The sequence below is a fragment of the Microtus pennsylvanicus genome, chromosome 3 (assembly GCF_037038515.1).
Source record: "Microtus pennsylvanicus isolate mMicPen1 chromosome 3, mMicPen1.hap1, whole genome shotgun sequence".
NCBI lineage: Eukaryota > Metazoa > Chordata > Mammalia > Rodentia > Cricetidae > Microtus > Microtus pennsylvanicus.
The window spans coordinates 140485992-140500607 of NC_134581.1; the positions used below are offsets into that span (position 1 = coordinate 140485992).

The following is a 14616-nucleotide window of genomic DNA, read 5'->3' on the forward strand; positions in this document are numbered from 1 at the left end:
GATTTCTTGCTTTTTTTTCTTGTAATTCTGTCAAGTTTTGCTTGTAATAAGTTTCATTTTTAGGTAATATAAGAATTCATTTATACTATTTATCCATACAAGCCTGTGTTGTAGGAGGCCACTTGTTCATGGTAATTATTGCTACTATTCCCATTTTATTTTTTTTTATTTATTTTTTTTTAATATTTATTTATTTTTTATGTATACAATATTCTGTCTGTGTGTGTGTCTGCAGGCCAGAAGAGGGCACCAGACCTCATTACAGATGGTTGTGAGCCACCATGTGGTTGCTGGGAATTGAACTCAGAACCTTTGGAAGAGCGGGCAATGCTCTTAACCACTGAGCCATCTCTCCAGCCCCCTACTATTCCCATTTTAAACATGATAAAAATAACCATTCATCTCTCTCCCCCTAGTTTATTGAGTATTTTATTATTTAAAAAATAATTCATTTATATTCCAGTAAAACTAGTCTTTTAATATGGTACCTTCTTATTGGTTATAAAGCTTCTTGCCTTAGATACAATCTTGTCTGCTATTAATGTGGCCATAACTGTTTTCTTCTGATGAATACTTATTTTCTTCCTATTCTGTTTTCTGGTTTTGTATATTTTATGTAGCTCATCTAGAGAATATACAGCTTGATTTTACTGTTTAATCTACCACTATATTTTAATTGGCTACTTTAATATTAGGGATTGAACCTCGGGCTTCACACATGCCAAGCAGGTGCTCTGCCATTGAGCACTGGCCCTTTTATTATGTTATTTCGAGACAAGGTCTTACTAAGTTGACTAGTTTAGCCTTCGATTTACAGCTTTTTTGCCTCAACATTTCCAGTAGCTGGGATTACAGATTCAGCTTGTTTTTGTTTTCTGAGACAAAATGTTGCTATGTAACCCAGGCTGGCCTTCAAGTCCTTCTGCCTCAGATTCCCAAGCACAAATCAAAGAAATCTGCCATCCCGAATGGCCTGTTTGCTTTTAAAATGATTCTATCCACCCATTTTATGCTTCTATTGGACTGATTGTTTTATTAAGTTTTCACTTTTCTTCTAATTTGAAAATTATTACTTACATTCCTATTCAAATTTTCTTCCTAAATTAGCTCCCCACATTTATGTCTGCATTTTAAAAGATGTGTTTGTATTTATTGAGAAACAATAACTCTTTCCTTCACTCCAACAGTTGGGTGTACCTAGAATTTTTTTAACCAAAAATAACTCTTTCTTGACATAACATCTGAAGGCTCCGATATGTCAACTATATTGACAATTCACCACACCACCATTAGCAACAAGCACAACAAGCCAAGCTTCAACTCTGCAAACAATTTCTCTGTAAGCGAACATTTTCTTGCAATGCTTAACAACTGAGGTCACTGTATAAAACATGCTTTGTACTACAGGATTCTGAGAAATTATGGTTCTAGCTAAGCTGGTACCAGCAGGTATCCTTTTCTTCCACAGACAATCCAAACCCACAAACCAAACAATCCCACGTATTAGTTCTAAACACTGATTCTAGATCAGAATCATTCCAAATGAGAACTGCTTTTTTAATGCATGAAAATAAAATTTAAAAACTACAAAATTTAGGACCAAAGAACCAAAGAATGAGGAATATTTTTGTTTCACATAGAAAATAAAAATATTTTCCCTTATATTTAGGAAATTCATTTTATAAACCAATTCTCTTCTTTAGATATATGCCTTGGTCTCCTGCCCATGTAATTTCCCCCATTTTCTTCTTTATTTTTGCAGTGGTGGGCCCATGTAGGCTAGAAAAGCTCTCTGCTACTGAACTATATATACTCTTAGTTCTAAAATCTTTAGCTTTAATACATGACTAAACGTAATAAAAGAAGAAATCATGGTTTCTTTTTTTGGTTTCTTCCTCCTCCTTTTTTTCCTTTTAGGCTGGGTCTCTCTACATTGCCCTGTCCTGGAACTCTATATGTAGACCAGGTTGCTGAAAATTCAGAGATCCACCTGCCTCTGCTTCTCTGAATGCTGGGATTAAAGGCCTGCACCACCACACCTGCTCCTCCCACCCCACAGCCCCCAGACAGGAGCATCTCCTGTAGTAGCCCACTCGCTATCCTCCAAGTTGCTATATAATCAAGGATGACCTTGAACTTTCGATCTTTCTACGTCTACCTCTAGAGTGCTGGGATAACATGCTTACATGTTACACTGTGTCTGGCTGTATGTGGTGATGAGGAGCAAACGCCAGGCTTCAAGCATGCTAAGTAAGCATTCAATCAGTTGAGCCATGTCCCCAGCCTAGGAATCACTTTCCCTTTTTTTTTCTCCACATTAAGCTAACTTTTTGACACCCCGCTCCCCGACTCTAGATCAGAACACTGAACTTGTTCACCATCTTTTAAAGACAAAAAAAGTTTTACAGTAATCCATTCCTAACATGGTCTCCTATTACAAACCTGTTAGTGTCCCATATAATGACATTTCCATCAAATCCTGATGTTACTAAGAGTCTTGTATTAGTATCATATTCGATGTTCTTCACCCAGCTAGTGTGACCATGTAAAGTGCATACTTTGGTGTTCAATTTTCTCAGATCCCATAGTGCTATTGTAGTATCATCAGAGCAGGTAGCAAATAGCCGGTTATCAAGAAATCTACAAAAGCAGAAAAGAAAAACTGGTTCATTTAATCTCTACTTAAAAAAATATGATTTTAAAAACAATCTCTGTACAACCAATGTAAACCAAAGGACTGGAACCTCCCTGTAGAACCCCAGCAATTCTGACACACTAGATAGTCCACACCGACTGCTAATGAATACAAACACACTATAACTGGCCTATGTCACTGTGGATTTTATTTGAAAGTAGAAATTGTGAATAGGTGTTTGGAGCAGAGTTGGCGGAAGAGAAGGGTGAGGGGGAGAGGGAAGAGGGGAAGGGGGAAGGGGAAGGGGGAGAGGAGAGAGGGGGGAAGGGGAGAGGGGGAAGGAGAGAGGGGGAGAGGAAAGGGGGGAGGGAGGGAGAGAAGGAGAGAGGGGGGAGGGGGGAGGAAGGGGGAAGGGGAGGGGGAGAGGGGGAGGGAAGGGGAGGGGGAGAGGGGGAGGGAAGGAGGAAGGGGGAGAGGGGGAGGGAAGGAGGAAGGGGGAGGGAAGAGGGAGAGGGAGGGAAGGGAAGAGGGGGGGAAGGGGGAAGGAAGGGGGAAGGGAAGAGGGGGGAAGGGGAGAGGAGGAAGGGAAGGGGGAGGGGGAAGGGGAGAGAGGGAATGAGAGAGGGGGAGAGGAAGAGCGGGAGGGGAAGGGGAGAGGAGGAAGGGGGAGGAGAGGGGAAGGGGGAAAGGGGGAGGGGAGGTAGAAGGAGAGGGGGAGGGGGAGAGGGGAGAGGGAGAAGAAGAGGGGGAGGGAGAGGGGAAGGGGAAAGGAGGAGGGGGAGGAGGGGGAGAGGGAGAAGGAGAGGGGGAGAGAGGGGGAAGGGGAGAGAGGGGGAAGGGAGAGAGGGGGAGCAGAGAGGGGGAAGGGGGAGAGGGGGAGGGGAGAGGGGGAAGGGGAGAGGGGGAGGGGAGAGGGGGAAGGGGAGAGGAGGGGGAGGAGAGGAGGGGGAGAGAGGGGGAGGGGGAAAGGGGAAGGAAGGAGAAGGGAAAGGAAGGAAAGAACTCCAGAAAAAAAGGCTTAATAGAAAACAGATTTTAAGGATTCGACTGCTCAAGGGACACTGTATTAAACAAAAGATTCTAATAGAGATTTGTTACAAGTAATGCCTCTTTCTATTTATAACAAATTTACATACAAAACTTGCGATTTGAAGTGCCACCATTTAAATCTATTAATTCAAAAGCATTCCCCAAATAATCTCCGATAACATTTTATTAGTGATGACTGTAAGACAGACTTATGCTTATGCTACTTATGCTATAATGTAGACTTTTTATAATTTTTACTAATTTCCAAATCCTTAGTAACAACATATTTTCCCAGTCCTTAGTAACAACATACCAACACTTATATACTGACCATTCACTTTTGTTTCTGTTTAATAGTAGTATAGTATCTTTAGCAAGTACTGTTACATACAACTTCATAGTCTCCAGTAGAACAAATAAATTCTGGAGCTTCTTCCAAAATAAAATTATATATAATTCTGTCTAAAATAAATATCAATATCCACACACAACACCATGACCTTACTGCAATTTATCATGGATTTGTCTCTTTTACTTGCTTATAAGCCAATAGCCTATTTATTCCCAGGCTGCCTCCCATTCAATACTAAACAAGCTTAACCTCTGCTCAGAAGTACAGCACGTGAACCTGCCTAGCACATTCGGGGCAGTATGGCCGTAGACTTACTTATAATGGCTTTAATTCTAGGCTCACCTTCTTCCTCTTCCTTAATTTTGTTTTCATTTTAATATTTAGCTGTCATTTCTTCCAGGAAGCCAGCACCTTTTTTTTTTTTAAATAAAATTCAGTCTTCTTTATCTAGTCTAGAGTAGTTCACAAATATGCTAAGCTCCCCAATCACTCTTTAATTTTTGGGGGTGCATTGTGGTGTATTTGTATGTGCACATGTATGTACAGGTTCACTTATGGAGTCAGAGACTGTCTTCCTCTATTGTTCTTCACAATAGAGGAAGGGGATCTTGACTGAAGCTGAAGCTTGCTACTTCTGCTAGAATAGAGTTAAAAGTGAGTACCACTGAGTCCAGCTTTTTGGTGGATGCTGGCGAGCTGAACTGAGATTCCTATGCATGCACTTTATCCACTGAGCTATTTTCCCACCCCAGTGCTTTACACTTCTAGACAGGGTTTCTCTGGCCCTGGCTGTCTGGAACTTGCTCAATAGACTAGGCTGGCCCCCGCACTTCTTTCATAATATTTAACACTGTGATATAAGGAGCAATTTTAGAAAGCTATAAACTCCTTGAAGACAGGGTAAAGTACCTATCATGTGATTAGAGCTGCAGCACCAAGCACATGTGCTTATTTATTTAATTTACTTAAAGACAGGGTATCATATAGCCCAGGATGGCCTCACTGCAGGAGTAGGCTACCATGCCCAGTTTCTGTGGTGCTGAAGATCAAACACAGGGGTTCATGCATAAAAAGCAATCACTTTACCAACTAAGCTAGATTTCTAGTTCTATCTGTAAATGCTTATTAAATAAATGAATTAAAGAAATTCATTACCCAGAAGACAAAAACACATTGTTACATAAAACTATTATGTGAAATAAGCAAAATAAAGAGATAGGTTAGGAAAGAGTACAATGAGAACTGACTAAAAATGAATAGGAACTCCCAGGGGTAAGAAACACAGAGGTATGTAAAAGATTGCTATGTGGTCGAGGAGACAAATGGGCAATTTACTGACTTACTGCAGTGATTCCCTGCTGTGGGAGCACATTCTGCTCCTTCACCCAATAGCCTTTAAGAGACCAGGCCCAAGTGGGCTGGTATCTCGATGGCTTTTCTCCTCTTTCCCTGCCTCCTCTAAACAGGATCTCACTATGTAGTGACCTAGTTAACCTGAAATTCATTATGCAGACCAGGCTGACCTCAAACTCACTGAGAGCCTCCTGCCTCTTCCTCCTAAATGCTGGAACAAAAGGTATGTACCACCACTTCTGGCCACTCCAAGACTCTTAAGAGAGTGAGATGATTTCATAGGAATTTTAAGATCATTAGATGACCAGATCCCCAAACTTTTGGGTTTTTATTTTAAAAGTTAAGTAAGATGGAAAAAAATCAACTTCTCAGTATTTGGTAATAAAATAACTAAAGTAATCATTGCATAAAAGATATTTTAATCTCTAAAATGTAGAAAGAATCTTACAGTAAAAGTTAATAATTTGAATTGAGTTTACCTTAATGAAAAATTCAATACTTTGACTTTTTCACTCATTTTTCCTCCAAGTATTAACTAATAAATTTTTTATACTGGTAAAGAGACTAAATCATATAGTAGTAAAAGTAGTGTGTAGATAAAGATATCATCTATGGCAATTTTAATCCCAAAATATGTATATGTACAGAAAGTAAAGTATTACAATAGCCCTTGGATACATGGCCCATTCCTCTCCAGTTAACACTTAGAATAGCCTAGAAAGCTGTAACTGTTGGGCTGGGATGTAGTTCAGTTGGTAGAGTGCTTGCTTAGTATACACGAAGCAATTTCAGCATGCACTTAGAAGGCAGAAGTTGGGGAATCTTAAATTCAAGGTCATCTCTGGCTATACAGTGAGTTCAAGGCCAGCCAGAGTTACGCAAGGGTTACTTAACATGCTGTCTTAGAAAAGGAAAAGTTATGAGATGTTTCTAACTCTACATTCTTTTTTTTTTTAAATTTATTTATTACGTATACAACATTCCTTCCATGTATGCTTGCAGGCCAGAAGAGGGCACCAGATCTCATTATAGATGGCTGTGAGCCACCATGTGGTTGCTGGGAATTGAACTCAGGACCTCTGGAAGAGCAGTCAGCGCTCCCAACCTCTGAGCCATCTCTGCAGTCCCCCTAACTCTACATTCTTTGACATGTAGGAGCTCCTCTTGCACAAACACTAAAATCTGTCTGAATCAGAACCTCTCAACTGTGCCCACAAAACTCTAAGTTGGCTATAAAACCTCTGGATGGACTTCTGTCTGGGGGAGCTAAGCTCTCTATTTGAGGAAAACTGGAAAAGGATAAAGGCAACTGAAAGTGCATTCTTTTAGGACTTACATCTCACTGTCCAAGTCAAAATACTGTTGAATATTTAACGAAACTTAAACTAAAAAAAAAATCACAGAAAGAAACTCTTCATTTAATAACTACATGTAAATTCTTAAAACTGGATTAAATCTTGAGTATTTTTTGATATAATATCTGCAATGAAATTATGATAGAATATTTTATCTTCCCTTCATATTTGGGGTTTGTTCTATAATGAAGATCACTTTCCCATAAATCCTCAGATTTTATCAACTGTTCCAAGAGCCAGTGAGATATTCACGAAATTCTAGGTATCTCTTGTGCCATTATTTCCATCGCTTTTTTCTGACATTTTTCATCTCAGATCGCTATTGCCAATGATTTTACATGTATCTTGACCATTTCTCTACTATCACTTTCAGTTTTATGAAATTACACATGCATTTCCCCTCAGCTGGCAAATACTGTATTTGTCTTACATTGTGTGAAATAAACACAAGAACCCAGGAACAACAAATAGTTAAGTAATGCTACATTGATTGTTACCAATCACTGAGTGTATATTCTTAGTTTTACCTTGAGGCTTTCCCCTTACAACCTCATAATTACAGGGCTCTAGATTGCTATATGGACTCTTACATATAGTATAAAGTTCTCAGGAATAAGAAGTAAGCCTACAAAATGTATTTTAACATAAACATTTTTCTTTCTTAAAACATGAACAGAAAATATTCTCAACTATCATTATTATTATTTTACAAAATTAACAATCCGCAAAACTAAAAAATTAACTAAAAGACATGACCAAGAATGTGCAAAATGACTGCCTTGAATGAAACCAAAAAAATATATGTATGCCCACACCTCTGCAGTGTCTACAGAGAGGCAGTCTCATGGATCCATGTGTGAGTTCATTTCTACTACTTCCTGTATATGAAGCCTTGAAGAAATCTCTTTATAAAAGTCATTATTTCCTTATTTCTTAAAACAAATATGGCATTTATCTCACATGAAGATATGATAAACATCAGAGTAGCTGAGGCAGATAGACCACAAGTTCAAGACCAGCCAGACCAGCCAGCCTGGCAAGACCTTACCTCAAAAAACAAATTAATTAATCTGTGTGTATTTGTGTGTGTGTACATGTTTGTACACCCACTCTTTGGTGCACATGTGGAGTTGGTTCCACCATGTGGATCCCAGGGATTAAACTCAGGCTGTCAGGTTTGGCAGCAAAGCACCTGTTGTCCCCGACTCATCCAAATTTTTAAAAGTCTTGAACAATATAGCATATTAAAAGTGTTTTACTGGTTTGAAACACAATAAAGACTCAATAAATGTATGTTAGTATTATTAAGTAGTGCACATGTAAGTTCATGCACCCAGAGACCTTTCAGATCCTTAACCCTCTTAGGTTACTTGTGCTTCTACACAAACTTCAAAATCCATTTTCCTAGATTCAAATTTGTAGGCACGTGTGCTGTGGCAGCACGCTGACAGTAGCACATGAGAGTTGACACTGATGAAGAATTCAAACAGGTTAGTCAAATGTCACTTTGAGTATGGGCAAACAACTTGACACAAGTCTATTCTTTTTGAGATAAAAGAATTTTCAATTATAAAATATTAGAAATAGAGACAATTAAAATGAATATAACAAACACCTGTGATACCCACCACCCAGCTTTATCAAATTTTAACATTTCGTTATCTTTCAGAATTGTCTGAAAATATAAACATTTGAAGTATATTGCGAGTCCCTCCCCGAGCCCATTCCCCTCCCTCCCTCTCCAGAGGGAACCACTATCCAAAATTTGTCATTCCCCATGCACATGTTTCATACCACAAATTAATTTGTATGTATCCATCATTCCATACTTTTTATATCCAATTGATTCTGGAGATAGTTACTGAGCACCCACCATGTACAAGGCACAGTTCTAGGTGCTAGGATAAAACAGAACAAATGCATGCCTTCATCAAGCTTACATTTGTGAAGCTGTACAATTTTATATAAATGGCATCACACCATACAACTCAATCTACAATTTGCTTTTCTGTCTCATCCTTACACTTCTGGGATGTTTTTGGTTCATTTAACTGATGTATAGTATTCCATTGTACACTAAACTTTATCTGCTTTCCTCTTAACAGATAATCAAGTCATTTCTACCTTCTCTTTTAGTCTAATGCTGTAACGAACCTTCCTCCCTTATGCACCTAATTCACATGGTTACGGTGTGTATTAATTTCTTAAAAGTATGATGACTCTAGTTTTACCAGGCATTGTTGAACTGTTTGAAAACTGTATTACCCATTTAGACTATCAATATAACTAAGGGTTACTTCTCATCACTGCCAATACCTGTATTTCTTCACTGACAGCTGATGAGCTTGAAAACCTTTCAAATGTACTGTGATTCTTTGCATGTTTTGTTGGGAGGTTTAACATACTCGAGATCCTTCTGCTCATGATTGGAAGTATCTTCTATCAGCCTTTATCTTCCCATTACTGTTAGGTTTTCTTTTCTTTCTTCTTTCTTTCTTTCCTTTCTTTTTCTTTCCTTCTTTCTTTTTCTCTCTTTCTCTCTTCCTTCCTTTCTTCCTTTCTTTCTTTCTCTCTCTCTTTTTCTTTCTTTCTTTTCTCAAGACAGGGTTTCTCTGTGTGATTTTGGGAGTCTGTCCTGGAATTCACTCTGTAGACCAGGCTGGCCTTGAACTCAGGGATCCGCCTACCAAACGCACGGGCCACCACTGCCTGGCTCTGTTAGGGTTTCTGTAACAAAACTACAATGACGTTTTATTTCACTAAGCTGAATTCACTGATCTTTAAAGGTTTATGCTTTTAGGATCTTAAAAATACTTTCTTGGGCTGGAGAGATGGCTCAGTGGCTAAGAGAACTGGTTGTTCTTCTAGAGGACCTGGGTTCGATTCCCAGCACCCACATTTACAACTGTCTGTAACTCCAGTTCCAGGGGATCCAATACTCTTACTCATATCAATGCACATAAAATAAAATTAAATAAATTATAAAAAATACTCACACTAAGACATAAGTATATTCTCTAGTTTCTCCTGAAACTTTAAGGTTTGCTTTCACAGTCAGGTCTTTACGTGGAAGTTATTCTCAGCTATGGTGTGAGGATCTGATTTTGTTTTACTTTTCATGAATATAATCAATGTCATCTTTTCCACCAAGTTGCAATGCCTGCTCTTATGTAAAATGTTCATATTTCATAGGTCTGCTTCTAGGTGATCTATTTCATTCCACTGTCACATATCAGGAAGGGTTGCTATTCCCACATCTATTCTCCAAAACAACTTCAGCTGTTTCTGGCACACTACTCAATAAAAATGTTTAAATTTAGTTTTATGAAAATCTCTGATGGTATGTCTCTTAGTCAAAAGCTCACTGCATTAATAGACTAATTTGGGGAGAGTTAGCTTTTTTATGGTACTGTGTTTACTTCAGGGAGGAATTACATGTTTGTGGGGTTTTTGTTATTGTTGTTTGTTTTCCCAAGACAGTGTTTCTCTGTGTAGCCCTAGCTGTACTGAAACTTGCTTTGTATACCAGGGTGGTCTTGAACTCAAAATGTTCCTGCCTCAGCATCCAAAGTGCTGGGATTAAAGGTGTGTACTATCACACTTGTTTTTGTCTTGTCTTTTAAGTGTGTAGCCCAGGCTGGCCTCAAACTTCTGATCCTTCTGCCTCTACCTCTTTCAGCGAATCCCACCAGCATGTGCCACAAACCAGCATTTGTTTTTTAAGCCCAGTCAGCCTGGAACTCACTATGCAGACCAGATAGGCCTCTAACTCAGAGATCCACCTAACTCTGCCTCTAGAGTGCTGGGATTAAGAGCTATGGGTCACCACACCTGGCTGACTTAACGTTTTTGTTTTACAGGTATCTTGATCCAACTTCCTGATGCTGGCTGGACGTGTTGGGCTGTAGAGTAGGATCAGCAGGTATGAGCACTGGCTTGTGGTAAACCCCTTTCCTCAATGCTAGTCTAGATTTAGAGTGATTTATACTGAAAGTGAGATCTTTTGGGTTTCAGATTTTATAGTCTTCTAGAAGAACCTTTATATGGAGCTGACCCTAGAATAAAGTCTTCTTATTACTCCTTATTACTGTCAAAACAAAAGCTCAGGGTCACCAGCACTTGGCAGATCTTACAAGGTAAAAGCTGAAGTCTGTTTACTCTTCATTGTTACAGCTTCTACTTCCTTTGTGACTCAAGGGTTCCTTTCTTTCCTATTCATTAAACTCTGTATTAAAATGTACATACATGTATATAACTACTTCATTCAACCCTTCTTTTATTGGAAATGTTATTCTGGAACCTTTAAATGTGCAATCTAGCTTTGCCCATAACTATCAAACCTCATCACCACTATGGACTAGGCACTTTGTTTCTTTCTGTTGCTATCATCTTGAGTTTTCCCTTTACTACAAACACTATTACATTTTACCCTTAATTCCTTTGCTCTGTCATCTGTCCAATACTGATAATCTTAGCTTTCACATTTATTTTCTTATGATATTATATATCATATAAATGCATTTATATGATATATACATCATATAAATCATTCCTTTTCTTATTCAAATTGCAGATTGTTTAGTTTTTGTTATTGTTGTTGTTCTGTGTTTTTGAGACAGTCTCACTGTTTAGGCCTGGCTGTCCTAGAACTCATTATATAGACCAGGCTGGCCTAGAACTCAGAGAGATCCTCCTGCCTCCACCTCCCAAGATCTGGGATTAAAGGCACCACCAGGCCCAGCTCTAGACTGTCTTTTAATTAATATCAATCTATGTTTTCTGTGAAAGATCTAAATTTTGAACTTCTATTTCTTATCCTTCCTTTACTTTAAATTAAAAACAACAACAGCAACAACAACAACAAAAAAAACCAATTTAAGCTTTCCTATTTCAACTGAACTGGCCACGTGTCCTCCTTTTCTAGTGGTCTGGAAACTATAAAATTGTATTTATAAGATTTTTTGTTATTCCTTTAAGAATTTTTTTGTGCACACATTTAATTATGTGCTGATCTAAAAATGTCTGAAATTCCTTGATATTTCTGTCTTCTTCTTAAACATGCGGGTTTTATACTGCACCATCCCACACTATAAACTTTCCCTCATTAACCTATTGTTGCCACTGTGTAAAGTCACATTGTCAAATATGGCATCTATAATTCCCACTAGGCTTTCAAACACTTGCTATGTGACCAGTGTGAACTGAGATATGTTCTAAGTATAAAATACACACTGGGTTTTGAAGACAACATTACAAAGTGGAAGTGAAATATCAAGAATTTTGTACTGATTATATGTTGAAATTATAGTATTTTGGAACTATTAGGCTTAATACAGTAATATTGCCTTTCTTCAGTAATATAGTCACTAATAAAAATGCAAATTTGGCTAGCATTACACCTCTACTAGTCAGTGTTTATCTAACCTTAATTGCCTCTTTGTCTTGCTGTTTTGCAATGCAATGCTGAGAATCAAACCCAGGGCCTCCCACATGCTAGGTGCTAGGAGGGCACTGACACTGGCTGCATCTCCAGCACTATTAACTGTTAGTAGATGGTCTTTCTGTGCTCCAGAACTGTGGGCTGCAAGTGATCTTCCCACTTCAGCTTCATAAACAGCTGAGTGTACTGGCACATGCCACTGCTTACTTACTAGCTTACAGCTTTAGGTTTAGTTTTGTTTTAAACAGATCAAATGCAAAAGTAAAGGCAAACCCTCAGAATTATATTTCCTGCACTATTAATAGTTACAGTGAACATTTCACCTACTTAAAATTCCTTGGTCTAGATTATATTTATCTGGCATAATGTGGTACATGGCCTTGCCTTATCAAATACACTCCATTTTCTTCTTGTATCAGCTGAGAAGAAATCCTCTGTCAGTTTACTTTATACTTCTAACCTTACAGCTTTTTAATACTTTTAACTTTTTTGTTGTTGTTGTTGTTTGTTTTTTCAAGAAAGGGTTTCTCTGTGCAATAGTCCTGAATGTCCTGGAACTTACTTGGTAGACCAGGCTGGCCTCGAACTCACTGAGATCTGCCTGCTTCTTCCTCCCAAGTGCTGGGATTAAAGGTGGGCACCACCACCACCTGGCTACTTTTAATATTTTTTAAATTTATGCTAAAGGGTATTTTTCCTGCATGTATGTCTGTGTACTACATGTGTGTCTGGTACCCACAGAGTCTAAAATGGGGTTCACTGGAACTGGAGTTACAGGGGGTTGTGAGCCCCCATGTGGGCACTGGGGATTGAATCCAGACCTTCTGGAAGAGCAAACACCACTCAGCCATTTCCCTATCTCCCACTTAAGACTTAATCTAGAGTTTTACCACAACCTCTCCAGATACAGAGTCACGATGACCGTTTCATAGTCTAAAGAAACTGGCTCTCTCTTATTACTAAACAGTCTGAACAACTATCAAGTTAATTTCCCAGAAATTTCTGTAACTCATTATTTACAATTAAGTAATTAATTAATTTTGAAATAAGCTTCTACTTGAGTCCCAAACTGGCCTCAAATCTGGGATCTTCCAGTCTCCTAAATGCTGGGATTTCAGGTGTGCACCACTATGTCCAGTTTTGTAATTCTTTATATATATTGTAATTTCTCAGTTAATCTTGTATTTTAATTATATACTCATAACTTTTAATACCTTTTTAATCCTTTTTTGATGTACTGGATGAGTATTTTGATATTATTTTCCAACTTCCAATTCACTCATCAGTGATAAAGAGTAAAGTTCATCTGATCAATTAAACTTAATTTTTTATTTATTTTAAAATGTGTTATTATTGCTTATTTTGCATTTGAGACAGGGTTCATTAGTCCAGGCTGGCCTCCAACTCAACATATAGTCAAAGATTACCTTAAATCCCTCCCAGTCTTCCTGCTTCCCTCCCAAAAGCTGGGATTACAGCCTCAGCCACCATATCCAATTCTGTGCAGCATTAAATCCAGGGGCTTCACATCTGCTAACCAAGAACTCTCCCAATTACGCTACATCCCCAGCCCCCAATTTCTTTTTTTTTTTTTTAAATTTTGGTGCTAGAGATTGAACTCAGAGCCTCACACATGCTAAGCACACACTTTACTTCTAACCTACATTTCAGCCCAAAACTAGAACTATGCCCTTTCAAGTGTCAAGTCTTTTTGGGTTTTGTTATTGTTGCTGTTTTCCCTAGCAATGTTGTGAGATCCAGCCCAGGACCTTGCACATGCTAAGCAAGTACCCTATCACTAAGCTAAAGCCCTAGCTATACCCTCCCCTTTTAGAATACAATTATGTAGCAACATTTTTAATTTCTATGTGTTCTAATCAGTTCTTTACTATATAAACCTGCTACTGTCATCTCTTTTAATGTATACTCTTAATGTATACATTAAAGGTAATGAAGAGTATACTTTACCTCTTTAAGCATTCAAAAAGATTTTAAAGGTCTCCCAATCAATGGAATACTATGCAGCTGTTAAAAAGAATGAGATCATCCCATGGATACTAATATGAAATGATCTCTAAATATGTTCAGTTAAAAAGGCCAGGAATATAATAGTATGTGTAGAATGCTACCATTTATATAAAAGTGTATGTGAGGTATATGTGTGTATGTGTATATTTATATGCTTGCACATGCATAAACTATCTCAGAAAAGATAGCAAATTAGTAATAGTGGTTGCCTCTGGGGAGGGAAACTGGGTGGCCAGGCGACAGAGGTGGAAATAGACTTACTTTTCACTGTTTACCCTTTTGTACCTTTGAATTTTGTACCACGTGCATGTATTACCTAGTCAAAAAAAAAATAAATAATTTATTTTTAAAAATAAAGTCTTTGTTGGACTACTTACTCCATAAAGTTAATTTCATCCAGAGAAATCCCTGTTCTGGTGGTTTG

The 14616-nt window shown here is 38.2% G+C and overlaps 1 protein-coding gene across 1 annotated transcript in view; it reads right to left on the bottom strand.

The window, feature by feature from the left end:
• The window catches only part of Dcaf10 (DDB1 and CUL4 associated factor 10), a 45202-nt gene that overhangs the window by 20827 nt on the left and 9759 nt on the right, over window positions 1–14616 (bottom strand). Inside the window, exon 3 of the mRNA XM_075967295.1 lies at window positions 2443–2640. Within this exon, the coding sequence (XP_075823410.1) occupies window positions 2443–2640 (198 nt within the window). The remainder of the gene's footprint in view (window positions 1–2442; window positions 2641–14616) is intronic.